The sequence below is a fragment of the Salmo salar genome, chromosome 02 (assembly GCF_965601325.2).
Source record: "Salmo salar chromosome 02, fSalSal1, whole genome shotgun sequence".
Lineage (NCBI taxonomy): Eukaryota > Metazoa > Chordata > Actinopteri > Salmoniformes > Salmonidae > Salmo > Salmo salar.
The window spans coordinates 47882271-47898429 of record NC_138292.1 but is presented as its reverse complement, the minus strand read 5'-3'; the positions used below and the strand labels follow the sequence as shown (position 1 = coordinate 47898429).

Sequence of the window (16159 nt, the reverse complement as noted above, 5' to 3'; positions counted from 1 at the left end):
CTGTTTGTCAAATAATTTAGTTATTTTCCGTTTTTCTGTTCTGTTCCCAGAACCAGTTCCAACCCTTGCTTTAAAGTCAAGGCTGAATCAACATAACATCGCCTCATCTGTGCAACCAGCAGACACACATGGAGAAGTGTGGGGGAGTCCAATCACTTGTATGATGATCCACAGACAACACACCACTGTAATTGGTTATTGGAAGAAAATCATGCTGATGTTGGGCGCTGCAACATCCCAGTTCACCAACTAAATAATAAATAGCATGTAAATCTCTGTTGACACAATCAGATGTTCCTAGTGAAGCGTCACAGTTCCCTTTGAGCTCTTTTAATTATCTGCATGTGATTTAATCATTTTCTAATTTCAAGCCATTCCTCTTAATGATTTGCCTCATAACAATTCATATTTGCAAACATGGTTTTGTTGCATATGTGTGTTGTGTATGACACACTATTGTGTTGTATCTATCTTAATAACATTGAAAAGTCATTTTCATGGCATATACAGTGATTAATATTATGGTGTTTCCATTCAGGAAAAAAAAATACAAAAAACGAAACCTTAAGGGTTTCCATTAGGATGGAATGGAAAATATGGCGCTGTACAACGTGACGGTCGGGAGTAGGCTACAGGATTAGAGGATTCTAAATTCTTTGCCTTCATTAGACAACTTTGTTCTAATATTTCTGTAAATCAGTGACATTTATTCCCATAGTAATTCGTTACGGATCCATAACTAAATCAAAATCTGCATTTTGAAAGAGTATTTTTTTATCTTTATTTTATTAATGAAATGTGGTTATTCGTTTATTAGGCTACTGTGCAGTCTACAATACATACTGTAGTAAACATGGGAAAGTGCCTAATTCCTTAAATAAGGGAGAGCAGGCCATGTCTGTACTACAGAATGTAGGGCACGCAGGAGACCAGTGTTATTTCATAGTTGTGATGTCTTCACTATTATTCTACAATGTAGAAATGAGTAAAAATAAAGAAAAATCCTGGAATGAATAGGTGTGTCCAAACCTTTGACTGGTACTTGCTTAATTAATTTCATTAATATTATGGTGTTTCTACTCCATGAAAAATGAAAAACCGTCTGGGTTTCCGTTAGGATGAAACAGAAAATATGGTGCTGTACAATGTGACGCTCATAAATTCAGAGCATTGTCAGATTGTCAGTTTGTAAATTCAGACCATTTCGCTCACACTGGACGTTCGGGCCTAGGAGTAGATTGATTTGAGCATTCTGGCCTTACAACGGCAGTCTTCCCATTGTTTCCTATGGGGGAAATGTAAGCCTGGGCAGCTAGCTCGATTGTCATCAAATGCTAGCCCCAAAATACGTTTTGCCCTTGGAACGCTGAGCTTTCCCCATTGTTTTCCTATGGAGAGGCACGCTGGTCTATTTCGCCAAATATCTCACTGTGTATATTTAGTTTTTTTCAAGTCGGGCACCATTTTAGGTCAGGACAATCTCCTCTTCGTAATTATGTAAGTCTGGGCAGTGTGCTCGTTTGTCATTGATCGCTAGACCAGAAATAGTCTGAAGTTTTTTTCCCCCTTACTTTTTCATTACGCAGACATAAGCACAGTTGACACCATCGAGGTGCAGATGTTTACTTTCTACACAAGTTGTTTCCAATTTTCAGATTTACACCACATAAACACAGCCATTTTCACCGGACTATCTGTTGTCATCTGTTGCTGCCAAATCATGATTTCCCTGGGAGTTAGCTTTGCAATAACCAAGCGGTGAGACACATAGCACTCTATATTTAAATGTTTCAGGTACACTCTGATAGGTGTCTGCGTCACATACAGTATCTTCTATTGACATTATCTTTTATTGTTTGTCCTCATGCGTCTGTTTTTCAGCATAAAGTACTCTGTAGCCACAGTGTGGAGACCAGGTGAGACCACACATACACAATAACAGTCTCTCTTCTTCACTTCATCCCTCTCCCCCTTCTCCCTAAATCCTCTAGGTTAAAATCAGCTGTTTTGGTTAACCCCTCCCGCATCTGAACTGGCTGACAGAGGGCACAGCATGATCATAGTTGAGATGTCACTTGGTCGGGTCTACAGGAAGTATTATTAAAGAGAAATGCATATAATTAGTAGATTTGGATAGAAAACACTCTAAAGTTTCTAAAACTGTTAAAAATAATGTCTGTGAGTATAACAGAACTCATATGGCAGGCAAAAACCTGAGAAGATTCCATGCAGGAAGTGGAAATCTGATTTGAAGAATCACCTTCAACACTTTGCCTGTGAAACACACCGTGAGTTAGGATTCCACTAGATGTCAACAGCCTTTACAAAGTGGTTTGAGTCTTATCCGGTAAAAACTGACCGAATGAGAGGCCTGGAAAGTTGGTCATAAGGGAAGGGCCATTACTACTATGATGCAGGGGCCCGTGGGTACCCTTTCGTTCTGAAACCTTTAGTAAGACAATGCAATCGTCCGCCTTGAATATTATTGAAGCTCTGATTGAAAAAGGCCCTAAAGATTTATGTTATCCTCTTCAGCATCTGATCCCGTTAGCGGGATCAAAATCCAGCGAAAAATCATATCGCCAATTAGCATTAAAAAAAAAATCATAATTTAAAAAAAAAAAAAATAATATATATATTTTTTTTTTATAGATACACCTCTCCTGAATCGACCCACGTCGTCCGATTTCAAAAAGGTTTTACAGGAAAAGCAAATCATTAGATTATATTAGATGAGTCCATCGTAAAAAGCAGCTTCATAGCCATTTTCCGACCAACCACTTGCATCACATATAATCAAAAAACAGCTACATGCAGCACTAACCTTTTACAAACTTCATCAGATGGCACCCCTAGGACATCATGTTATACAATGCATGCATTCTTTTGTTCAATAAAGGTCATATTTATATATAAAAACAGCATTTTACATCTCTGTCTGACGTTGACTTCATTATTTCCCCTCAAAAGCGTCCCGGTAAACAATGCTGCATTTCAATAAATTACTACACTATAACGATTTTTGAAATGTATATTGTCAATCTAACATTTATAGATGAATATCTCTTGAGAACACCCGTCATACCAGATTTTAAATTAACTTTACTGGGTAATCACACTTTGCGATAAAAGGAGATGCGATACTCAGAAAATGAGCTAATATACAGAGCTCGGCGCCATCTTGGACGCAATAGCATGAACCATCTCATCTTGTATAATATTGTCAATAATCGCCTACCTTTAGTTGTCTTCATCAGAAAGCATCCCAGGTCCACAACAGATGTATTTTCGGTCAAAAAGTCCATACTTCACGTTCCATTAGCCTGATGTTGGTAGCGCGTCCTATGGCTCTCTCCAAGCGCAGCTCTGAAGTTCAGAATAAATGCAATCCTCGCGCATGTAGGTTCGTTCAAACATGTCAAACGTTGTATAAAATAAATCTTCAGGGCCTCTAACACCAAGAGAGCCAATAAGATTCGAGGGGGATGATGTCATGGCCTTTAAAACCGTATCCAAAGGTGGGGGCAGACATGGCCGCCGGCGTCATAATGGTGATGGCCCATCCCCTGTGACCAATTTCAAACTCGTGTCATTCACTGAGTTTTGACTCTATAAGGCTCAAACCACTGTGAAAGGACTGGCGACATCTAGTGGAAGCAATAGGAAGTGCTCAGTGAACCATTGCTCACGGTGTGATTAATAGGCAAAGTGATGAAGTCGAGTCCACAATTCAGAATTACACTTCCTGTTTCAATCGGTCTCGGGGTTTTGACTGCCATATGAGTTCTGTTATACTCACAGACACCATTCAAACAGTTTTAGAAACTTTAGAGTGTTTTCTATCCATATATAATAAGTATATGCATGCCCTATCTTCTGAGTTTGATTAGTAGGCCGTTGAAAATGGGAACGATTTTTTTTCAAAATGCGCTGTGGCGCCCCCTATCCTACGGTATCCTCAAGAGGATAACAACGTTTGATATGTTTGAACGAACGTAAATATATATTTTTTGCACATTCGTGACGACAAGTCCCGCGCGCCTCATACATTATGAGTAGCCTTCGGAACGCACTAACAAGAAGGAGCTATTGGGACATAAATTATTAACTTTTTCGAACAAAACTACATTTGTTGTGGACCTGGGATTCCTGGAAGTGCCTTCTGATGAAGATAATCAAAGGTAAGGGAATATTTACAATAGTATATTTGATTTTAGATGGTTCCAAAATGGCGCTAACCTGTATCGCCTAGCCTATTTTTCTGAGCATTGCACCTCGTTTATTGCAAAGTGTGATTTCCCAGTAAAGTTCTTTTTAAATCTGGCAATGCGGTTGCATTCACGAGATGTTAATCTATAATTCTTTGAATGACAATATTACATTTTAACAATGTTTTCGAATAGTAATTTTGTAAATTGTAGCGCTGATCACCGGAAGCATTTGAGGGAAAATATTTTCTGAACGTCACGTGCCAATGTAAAATGCTGTTTTTATATATAAATATGAACTTTATCGAACAAAAAATGCATGTATTGTGTAACATGATGTCCTAGGAGTGTCATCTGATGAAGATTGTCAAAGGTTAGTGCTGCATTTAGCTGTGTTTTGGGTATTTGTGATGCATGCTAGTTGCTTTGAAAATGGCAGTGTGATTATTTTTGGCAGGGTACTCTCCTAACATAATCTAATGTTTTGCTTTGGCTGTAAAGCCTTTTTGAAAATCGGACAACGTGGTTCGATTCAGGAGAGGTGTATCTATAAAATGGTGTAAAATAGTCATATGTTTGAGAAATTGAAGTTATAGCATTTATGATGTATTTGTATTTCGCGCGACGCGATTCCACTGGCTGTTGACTAGGGTGGGACGCAAACGTCCCAGGTTCCCAGACAGGTTAATGACCTAAGGCTCATATTTCTGTGTGTTATTATATTATAATTAAGTCTATGATTTCATAGAGCAGTCTGGCTGAGCGGTGGTAGGCAGCAGCAGGCTCATAAGCATTCATTCAAACAGCACTTTACTGCGTTTGCCAGCAGCTCTTCGCAATGCTTCAAGCGTTGCACTGTTCATGACTTCAAGCCTATCAACTCCCGAGATTAGGCTGGCAATACTACAGTATAGAGGTTGACCGATTATGATTTTTCAACGCCGGTACCGATTATTGGAGGACCAAAAAAGCCAGTACCGATTCATCGGCCGATTTTTGGGGGGGGTTTATTTGTAATAATGACAATTACAACAATACTGAATGAACACTTATTTTAACTTAATATAATACATCAATAAAATCTATTTAGTCTCAAATAAATAATGAAACGTTCAATTTGGGTTAAATAATGCAAAAACAAAGTGTTGGAGAAAAAAGTAAAAGTGCAATATGTGCCATGTAGAAAAGCTAACGTTTAAGTTCCTTGCTCAGAACATGAGAACATATGAAAGGTGGTGGTTCCTTTTAACATGAGTCTTCAATATTCCCAGGTAAGATGTTTTGGGTTGTAGTTATTATAGGAATTATAGGACTATTTCTCTCTATTTGATTTGTATTTCATATACCTTTGACTATTGGATGTTCTTATAGGCACTTTAGTATTGCCAGTGTAACAGTATAGCTTCCGTCCCTCTCCTCGCTCCTACCTGGGCTCAAACCAGGAACACGTCGACAACAGCCACCCTCAAAGCAGCGTTACCCATGTAGAGCAAGGGAAACAACTACTCCAAGTCTCAGAGAGAGTGACGTTTGAAACGCTATAAGCGCACACCCGGCAAACTAGCTAGCCATTTGACATCGGTTACACCAGCCTAATCTCGGGAGTTGATAGGCTTGAATTCATAAACAGCGCAATGCATTGCGAAGGGCTGTTTGAATGAATGCTTACGAGCCTGCTACTGCCTACCATTGCTCAGTCAGACTGCTCTATCAAATCATAGACTTAATTATAACATAATAACACACAGAAATACGAGCCTTAGGTCATTAATATGGTCGAATCCGGAAACTATCATCTCGAAAACATTTTTTTTTTCCTGTCAGTAATTTATCTAACGGGTGGCATCCCAAAGTCTAAATATTCCTGTTACATTGCACAACCTTCAATGTTATGTCACAATTACGTACAATTCTGGCAAATTAGTTCGCAACGAGCCAGGCGGCCCAAACTGTTGCATATACCCTGACTGCGTGCAATGAACGCAAAATGACACAATTTCACCTGGTTAATATTGCCTGCTAACCTGGATTTCTTGAAGCTAAATATGCAGGTTTAAAAATATACACTTCTGTGTATTGATTTTAAGAAAGGCATTGATGTTGATGGTTAGGTACAGTCGTGCAACGATTGTGCTTTTTTCGCAAATGCGCTTTTGTTAAATCATCCCCTGTTTGGCGAAGTCGGCTGTCTTTGTTAGGAAGAAATAGTCTTCACAGTTCGCAACGAGCCAGGCGGCCCAAACTGCTGCATATACCCTGAATCTGTTTGCAAGAGAAGTGACACATTTTCCCTAGTTAAAAGAAATTCATGTTAGCAGGCAATATTAACTAAATATGCAGGTTTAAAAATATATACTTGTGTATTGATTTTAAGAAAGGCATTGATGTTTATGGTTGGAGCAACGTGTACCTAAGCGATTATATGCAATGCAGGACAGGCTAGATAAACTAGTAATATCATCAACCATGTGTAGTTAACTAGTGATTATGATTGATTGATTGTTTTTTATAAGACATGTTTAATGATAGCTAGCAACTTACCTTGGCTTCTTACTGCATTCGCGTAACAGGCAGGCTCCGCGTGGAGTGCAATGTAAAGCAGGTGGTTAGAGCGTTGGACTAGTTAACCGTAAGGTTGCAAGATTGAATCACCGAGCTGACAAGGTAAAAATCTGTTGTTCTGCCCCTGAACAAGGCAGTTAACCCACCGTTCCTAGGCCGTCATTGAAAATAAGAATGTGTTCTTAACTGACTTGCCTAGTTAAATAAAGGTCTAAAAAAATATATATACTTTTTATTATTATTATTATTATTATTATTATTATTATTATTATATATATTTTTTTTTTAAATAGGCCAAATTGGCATCCAAAAATACCGATTTTCGATTATGAAAACTTGAAATCGGCCCTGATTAATCGGCTATTCCGATTAATCGGTCGACCTCTACTACAGTACCTATTAGAACATCCAATAGTCAAAGGTATATGAAATACAAATGGTATAGAGAGAAATAGTCCTATAATAACTACAATTTAAAACTTCTTACCTAGGAATATTGAAGACTCATGTTAAAAGGAACCACCAGCTATCATTTGTTCTCATGTTCTGAGCAAGGAACTTAACGTTAGCTTTTTTACATGGCAAATATTTAACTTTTACTTTCTTCTCCAACACTTTGTTTTTGCATTATTTAAACCAAATTGAACATGTTTCATTATTTATTTGAGACCAAATAGATTTTACTGATGTATTATATTAAGTTAAAATAAGGGTTCATTGTTCATTCAGTATTATTGTTATTAACATTACTACAAAAATATATATATATAAATAAAAATTGGCCGATTAATCGGTACTGGCTTTTTTGGTCCTCCAGTAATCGGTATCGGTGTTGAAAAATCATAATCGGTCGACCTCTAGTTTCTAGTCTATTGCATAGTCACAATGTGTAATCGTTGATGTCCCAGGAGCAGGAGTGGTAAACACTGTTGAAGTGTATAATTGTAATATATACTGTTGAAGTCAGGAAGTTTACATACACTTAGGTTGGAGTCATTAAAACTTGTTTTTCAACCACTCCACAAATTTCTTGTTAACAAAATATAGTTTTGGCAAGTCGGTTAGGACATCTACTTTGGCCATGACACAAGTCATTTTTCTAACAATTGTTTACAGACAGATTATTTTACTTATAATTCACAGTATCACAATTCCAGTGGTTCAGAAGTTTACATACACTAAGTTGACTGTGCCTTTAAACAGCTTGGAAAATTCCAGAAAATGATGTCATGGCTTTAGAAGCTTCTGATAGGCCAAATTACATCATTTGTGTCAATTGGAGGTGTACCTGGGCATGTATTTCAAGGCCTAAATTCAAACTCATTGCCTCTTTGCCTGACATCAATGGAAAATCAAAAGAAATCAGGCAAGACCTCAGAAAAACAATTGTAGACCTCCACAAGTCTGGTTCATCCCTGGGGCAATTTCCAAACACCTGAAGGTACCACGTTCATCTGTACAAACAATAAAACACAAGTATAAACACCATGGGACCATGCAGCCGTCATACCGCTCATGAAGGAGACGCGTTCTGTCTCCTAGAAATGAACGTATTTTGGTGCGAAAAGTGCAAATCAATCCCAGAACAGCAGCAAAGGACCTTGTGAAGATGCTGGAGGAAACAGGTACAAACGTATTTATATCCACAGCAAAACCAGTCCTATAACGACATAACCTGAAAGGCCACTTAGCATGGAAGAAGCCACTGCTCTAAAACCGCCATAAAAAAGCCAGACTACAGTTTGCAACTGCACATGGGGACAAAGATCGTACTTTTTGGAGAAATGTCCTCTGGTCTGATGAAACTGTTTGACCACAATGACCATCGTTATGTTTGGAGGAAAAACGGGGAGCTTGCAAGCCGAAGAACACCATCCCAAATGTGAAGCACGGGGGTGGCAGCATCACGTTGTGGGGGTGCTTTGCTGCAGGAGGAACTGGTGCTCTTCACAAAATAGATGGCATCATGAGGAGGGAACATTATGTGGATATATTGAAGCAACATCTCAAGACATCAGTCAGGAAGTTAAAGTTTGATCGCAAATAGGTCTTCCAAATGGACAATGACCCCAAGCATACTTCCAAAGTTGTGGCAAAATGGCTTAAGGAAAACAAAGTCAAGGTATTGGAGTGGCCATCACAAAGCCCTGACCTCAATCCCATAGAAAATCTGTGGGTAGAACTGAAAAAGCGTGTGCGAGCAAGGAGGTCTGCAAACCTGACTCAGTTACACCAGCTCTGTCAGGAGGAATGGGCCAAAATTCACCCAACTTATTGTGGGAAGGTTGTGGAAGGCTACCCGAAACATTTGACCCAAGTTAAACAATTTAAAAAGGTAATGCTACCAAATAGTAATTGAGTGTATGTAAACTTCTGACCCACTGGGAATGTGATGAAAGAAATAAAAGCTGAAATAAATAATTTGCTCTACTATTATTCTGACATTTTACATTCTTAAAATAAAGTGGTGATCCTAACTGACCTAAGACAGGGAATTTTTACTTGTATTAAATGTCAGGAATTGTGAAAAACTGAGTTTAAATGTAGTTGGCTAAGGTATATGTAAACTTCCGACTTCAACTCTATTATTTAGTATAAAATAACAGTCAAAAGTTAGGACACACCTACTCATTCAAGGGTTTTACTTTGTTTTTACTATTTTCTACATTGTAGAATAGTGAAGACATCAAAACTATGAAATAACACATATGGAATAATGTAGTAACCCAAAAAGGGTTAAACAAATCAAAATATATTATATTTTAGATTCTTCAAAGTAGCCACCATTTGCCTTGATGACAGCTTTGCACACTCTTGGCCTTCTCTCAACCAGCTTCACATGGAATGCTTTTCCAACAGTCTTTAAGGAGTTCCCACATTGTTGGCTGCTTTCCTTCTCTCAGCCAGCTTCATGAATGCATTTCAATTAACAGGTGTCCCTTCTTAAAAGTTATTTTGTGGAATTTCTTTCCTTCTTAATGCGTTTGAGCCAATCAGTGTTGTGACAAGGTAGTGGTGGTATACAGAAGATAGCCCTATTTGGTAAAAGACCAAGTCCATATTATGGCAAGAACAGCTCAAATAAGCAAAGAGAAACGACAGTCCATTACTTTAAGACATGAAGGTCGTTCAATGTGGAAAATTTCAAGAACTTTGAACGTTTCTTCAAGTGCAATTGCAAAAACCATAAAGCGCTATGATGAAACTGGCTCTCATGAAGACTGCCACAAGAAAGAAAGACCTCTGCTGCAGAGGATAAATTAATTAGAGTTAACTGCACCTCAGATCGTAGCCCAATCTGGGGGTGGCAGGTAGCCTAGTGGTTCAACATTTTAAGAACTGACTTGTTGGAAAGGTGGCATCCTATGACGGTGCCACATTGAAAGTCACTGAGCTCGTCAGTAAGGCTATTCTACTGCCAATGTTTGACTACAGAGATTGCATGGCTGTGTGCTCAATTGTATACACGTCAGCAACGGTTGTGGCTGAAATAGCCAAATCCACTCATTTGAATGGGTGTCCACATACTTTTGTATATATAGTGTCGGTGTTCCTCCAGGTGGGAGAGGGCAGTGTGGAGGCAGTATGCGAATTGGAATGGGTCCAGGGTGTTTGGGTTGATGTGAGCCATTACTAGCCTTTCATGGCTACAGATGTGAGTGCTATGGGGCAATATTCATTTAGACAGTTACCATGGCGTTCTTGGGCATAGGGCCTATGGTGGTCTGCTTGAAACATATAAGTATTACAGACTGGGTCAGGTTGAACATGTCAGTATAGACACTTGCCAGCACATGTTCTCAATCAAAGCATGACTTTCCCACAGTCTGCATATTTCCACCAGATAAGAGGCTTTAAAACTCAACACAAAACATCGGTAAAGCTGTATCCACATTTACACGTTGGAATGCAATTTCGGGATTTCAGGTCCAGAAATGTTAATCTAGAATTAAAGTAGCAAACAATACCATTGCGTTATCATGACAGGGTAGCCGACGCACTGTTTGAATAGCCTACTTCCAAGGGGGAAATACGGGCTAAACGATTAGGCGAATATACGAATAACATACCCTAGACTATCCGTCCCTTTACATACCATAAAGGTATAACAAAAAGCGGGAATACGTAGTGGATTCTGATCTGGAATGCAGAGGGGAAAGTCTTTCTCACAAAACAAGCACTATCCTCAGATTCGAAGCAATCTAATAAAAACACGTTTCCATAACAAAGTTGTCTATTCTTATGAAGAGCCCATTATCTCAGTAAGCCCTCTTCATTATGCAATAAATCGAGCCTTCAGTCGCCTATGAATAAAGTTAACTGGAAAACATACTGCGACACCTTTCACACCCCTTTTCAGGCTCAACACATCGATTTAGAGCTTGCCAAACTGGATGCATCGCTTCCCAAGTGCGCAGTGACTTGAAAACAGGAAGAAAGGGCTCTTTACCTGTTGGTCCCTCTATGCCTTCGGCGTAGATTTGAACGGCCAGGAGCAGCAGAAAAGCACAGGTGTTCATTGTGTTGTTTTAGTCCAGTTTGGAATATCTGCAGAAATCATTTCAGTGACTCCTCGAGGAACGATTTGCAAGTTGTGGACTCCAGCCTATCGATTCCCGAATTCTTGCTCAAACGTAGTTGCGAGACAACCGCAGTAGTGCAAGCCGTACTAACTGACGTCAGGATAAACAGTACAAAACATTTTCTCTCTTCCCCCCAAGCACACTTTCTGTCTCGATATGTGTGTGATTAAAAATACGCGACGGACGCCTCCAAGTGGCGCCTTCTTGCAACTATTCTGGCGCTTGAAGATTTTTCTGAGGTGAGATTGAACTCGCTACATGTCTCTCTGTGCGTGCGTGTGTGTCTGTGTCTCGCCAAGCATTCACATACATCCACCTAGTCTCCATCAAAATATAGTAGCTGATTGGTTCTGGGTGCTGAGGTTATCCACCTGATGATCTCCCAAAAGATGTCACACCAGATCCACTCAAAGTAGCCTCAACAATGGATTCACTGGTGGCTTTATGATCACAGGTGAGATGAGCAGATCTGCAACAATGGACATAGTCTGTCAGTCTATCTGCAGAATGGGAAACAGATTAATTATCCTAACAGCTTCACAGGCTGAGTGGATAAGGCATTTTTTTTTTAGCACACAAGAAAAGACCATGTACCTTTTGACCCATGAATAGGAGTAGCTTGTGAGGAGCCAACCACTGTGGCTGGCTGTTATGTCATGACTTGGGGAAGGGAAGGGACATAGATATCCAAATATTAATCCATCTATCAATGTAAATGTACTCTGTATAGCTCAGTCTCTATGACATTCTACTGTGTAGGCTATGGGTATGTGTGACTTGTTCAGAGGTGCATATCTTTACTCCATAAAGGATGCACCCAGATAAAAATATACCATATTGAACAGCGGGGACTGTGAAGAGACACATGCACAGACAGACGCACATGGATTTTTGTTGTTGTAGATATATGGTAGTAGAGGGCACACAATGTGTTGTGAAATCTGTTGTGAAATGTAATGTAACATTTTTTATTGTATATAACTGCCTTCATTTGTGTTGTGAAATCTGTTGTGAAATGTAATGTAACGTTTTTAATTGTATATAACTGCCTTAATATTGCTGGATCCCAGGAAGAGACAAGAGAAAATACTTCAATTTGAGACATTAAAAGATCAGGTAATGGGGATCCATAATAAATACAAAAATACAAATACATTTGTTTATGGGAGAATCTCAATTGCATGCTCCTCACGTCCTCTCTCCTCACCTCCTTCTCAAAATCCATTGGAGGAGAAGGTCAGAGGGGAGGAGCTTTCTTTTCCAATAGGTTTTGAGAAGGAGGCGAGGAGAGAGGTCGTGAGAAGTAGGCCGTTGAGATTCTCCCAATGTATTATTCTGAAGAAGAAGATTCCTGCATGTTACTGATCTGTTAAAGTCTCAAATTGAAGTATTTTCTCTTGTCTGGTCTGTTTAGTGATTCAAAATCATTGTTACATGTTCCATCAGACACTTTAGCCCTTAGCTAATCCTTCAATACAGGTTAAGGACACTTAAATGAGAATGCTTGGTCTGTCACTCTTACCAGTCATTCACCTGACATCTATTTTCAAACATGTCATTGATTCAACACAAAGCCATGGACACGGATAATCTTGTGAGTTTAATGGACCATTAAGTCAGGCATGATGGCACGTTTAGATTAGTTCATTTGCCAGCCAACCTGTTTGCTGCCATGTGATTACATACAGCAACATGTATTAAGACATTGCAATGTGATTTATTTCATGAATTGCCACATATTGTCACATATAAATGGTGTCCTCACATATTTATATTGGAATTACATGGGCCTTGTGACTCATAATTCAAGTTAAATCTTTTAGGAAGCTGAAAAGTGCTGACAAGGCAACAGCATCCCACTGGGCACAGCACGTCATTTCAACTTGGTAATATTTGGTAGAGACATTGATCAATGAGATTTCAACCTATATTCACCACTCAGAAAGATAGTAAACAGTTATTTAATTTCGGTACTATCGAGTTTGAAAACTATACTTGACTAATAATCAACTACATTTAAATATTGGATTGAGGTTGAGAACACATTGTGATCTGATTTGACCAGAACACATAATGAATTCAACAGGGATTATCACCAATCCATGATGTGTATTGATTATATGTTTAGAAGTAGTTGCCATTTTGTGATGTAAGCTTTTTTACATTAAATAAGGATAAAAGTACCCTGATACAGTATGTACACTGAACAAAAATATAAACACAAAGTGCAACAATTTCAAAGATTTTACTGAGTTACAGTTCATATAAGGAAATCAGTCAATTTAAATGAATTCATTAGGCCCTAATATATGGATATCACATAACTGTGAATACAGATATGCAACTATTGGTCAAAGATACCTTAAAAAATAAGTAGGAGACGGGGATCAGAAAACCAGTCAGTGTCTGGTGTGACCACCATTTGCTTCATGCAGCGTGATACATCTCCTTCACATAGAGTTGATCAGGGTGTTGATTGTGGCCTGTGGAATGTTGTCCCACTCCTCTTTAATGCTGTGCGATGTAGCTGGATATTAGCGGGAACTGGAACTCGCTGTCATGCACGTCGATCCAGAGCATCCCCAATATGCTCAATGGGTGAGTATGCAGGCCATGGAAGAACTGGGACATTTTCAGCTTGCAGGAATTGTGTACAGATCCTTGTGACGGGGCCTTGCATTATCATGCTGAAACGTGATGGCGGTAGATGAATGGCACGACAATGGGCTTCAGGATCTCGTGCATTCAAATTGCCATCGATAAAATGCAATTGCGTTCGTTGTCCGTAGCTTATGCATGCCCATACCATAACCCCACCGCCACCATGGGGCACTTTGTTCACAACGTTGACATCAGCAAACCGCTCGCTACTAACACGCCATACACGGCGTCTGCCATCTGCCCAGTACAGTTGAAACCGGGATTCATTTGTGAAGAGCACACTTTTCCACCGTGCCAGTGGCCATCAAAGATGAGCATTTACCCACTGAGGTTGGTTATGACGCCAAACTGCAGTCAGGTCAAGACCCTGGTGAGGACAACGAGCACTCAGATGAGCTTCCCTGAGACGGTTTCTGACAGATTATGCAGAAATTTTTCGGTTGTGCAAATCCACAGTTTCATCAGCTGTCCGGGTAGCTGGTCTCAGACGATCCCACAGGTGATGAAGCCGGATGTGGAGGTCCTTGGCTGGGGTGGTTGGTTACACATTGTCTGCGGTTGTTAGGCCGGTTGGGCATACTGCCAAATTCTATAAAACAACGTTGGAGGCGGCTTATGGTAGAGAAATGAACATTTAATTCTCTGGCAACAGCTCTGGTGGACATTCCTGCAGTCAGCATTCCAATTGCACACTCCCTCAAAACTTGAGAGCTCTGTGGCATTGTGTTGTGTGGCAAAACTGCACATTTTGGAGTGGCCTTTTATTGTCCCCAGCACAAGGTGCACCTGTGTAATGATCATGCTGTTTAATCAGCTTCTTGATATGCCACACCTGCCAGGTGGTTGGACTACCTTGGCAAAGGAGAAATGCTCATTAACAGGGATATGAACAAATTTGTGCACAACATTTTATAGAAATACACTTTTTGTGCACATGTAAACATTTTCTGATAATTGATTTCAACTCATAATACATGGGACCAACACTTAACATGTTGTTTTTATATTTTTGTTCAGTATATAATGCAACAACAACTATTAAGAACAGTACAGTACCAGTCAAAAGTCTGGAAATACCTACTCATTCAAGGGTTTTTCTTTATTTTTACTATTTTCTACATTATAGAATAATGGTGAAGACATTGAAACTATGAAATAACACATATGGAATCATTTTTATATTAGCGATTTTTCAAAGTAGCCACCATTTGCCTTGATGACAGCTTTGCACACTCTTGGCATGCTCTCAACCAGCTTCATCTGGAATGCTTTTCCAACAGTCTTGAAGGAGTTCCCACATATGCTAAGCACTTTTTGGCTGCTTTTCCTTCACTCTGCTGTCCAACTTATCCCAAACCATCTCAATTGGGTTGAGGTCGGGTGATTGTGGAGGCCAGGTCATGTGATGCAGTACTCCATCACTCTCCTTACACAGCCTGGAAGTGTGTTGGGTCATTGTCCTGTTGAAAAACAAATGATAGTCCCATTAAGCGCATGGATGGCATATCACTGCAGAATGCTGTGGTAGCCATGCTGGTGCCTTAAATTCCTTGAATTCTATATAAATCACCAGCAAAGCACCCCCACACATCACACCTCCTCCTCCATGCTTCATGTTAGGAACAAAAAATCGTAAATTTGGATTCATCAGACCAAAGGACAGATTACCACCGTTCTAATGTCCATTGCTCATGTTTTTTGGCCCAAGCAAGTCTCTTCTTATTATTAGTGTCCTTTAGTAGTGGTTTCTTTGTAGCAATTTGACCATGAAAGGCCTGATTCACGCCGTCTCCTCTGAACAGTTTGTAACGGTTTTGACTTGAGGTTATCATTTATAGGGGTGCCAGGTAGGTTGTGCCTACCAGAGAAAATATTGGTTTCTCCTTTTAGTTTGGGAGGGAATGAGTCCCATCTGGTCCGTCAAGTCTACACCAATACAAAGGACTCATGTAAAAGTCAGGATGGAAATACACTTTTCATAAACCCTTAAAACATTGGAAAGAACTTACAAAACAACTGTATTCTTTTGCGTGGTTGTATTAACAACATAAATGATCACACACAACAATATAACGATAATGAGCTTTAAACAGCTCTGGTTCCTCCAGAAATGTCCTGTACCTCGGGCCTAAAAAGAGTCCAGCC

At 39.5% G+C, this 16159-nt stretch overlaps 1 protein-coding gene across 5 annotated transcripts in view; it reads right to left on the bottom strand.

Moving 5' to 3' along the window:
• Positions 1-11474, bottom strand: part of ptprub (protein tyrosine phosphatase receptor type Ub) — a 411243-nt gene extending 399769 nt beyond the window's left edge. For 3 of the 5 annotated variants that reach the window (XM_014169427.3, XM_014169418.3, XM_014169437.3), the window contains exon 1: positions 11221-11473. In XM_014169427.3, coding sequence (XP_014024902.1) covers positions 11221-11290 — 70 coding nt within the window. In that variant the 5' untranslated portion in view covers positions 11291-11473. Of the gene's footprint in view, positions 1-11220 lie in introns of all 5 variants that reach the window. The other 2 variants (XM_014169409.3, XM_082963807.1) reach the window with 1 other exon arrangement.
• Between the last annotated feature and the right edge of the window lie 4685 nt (positions 11475-16159).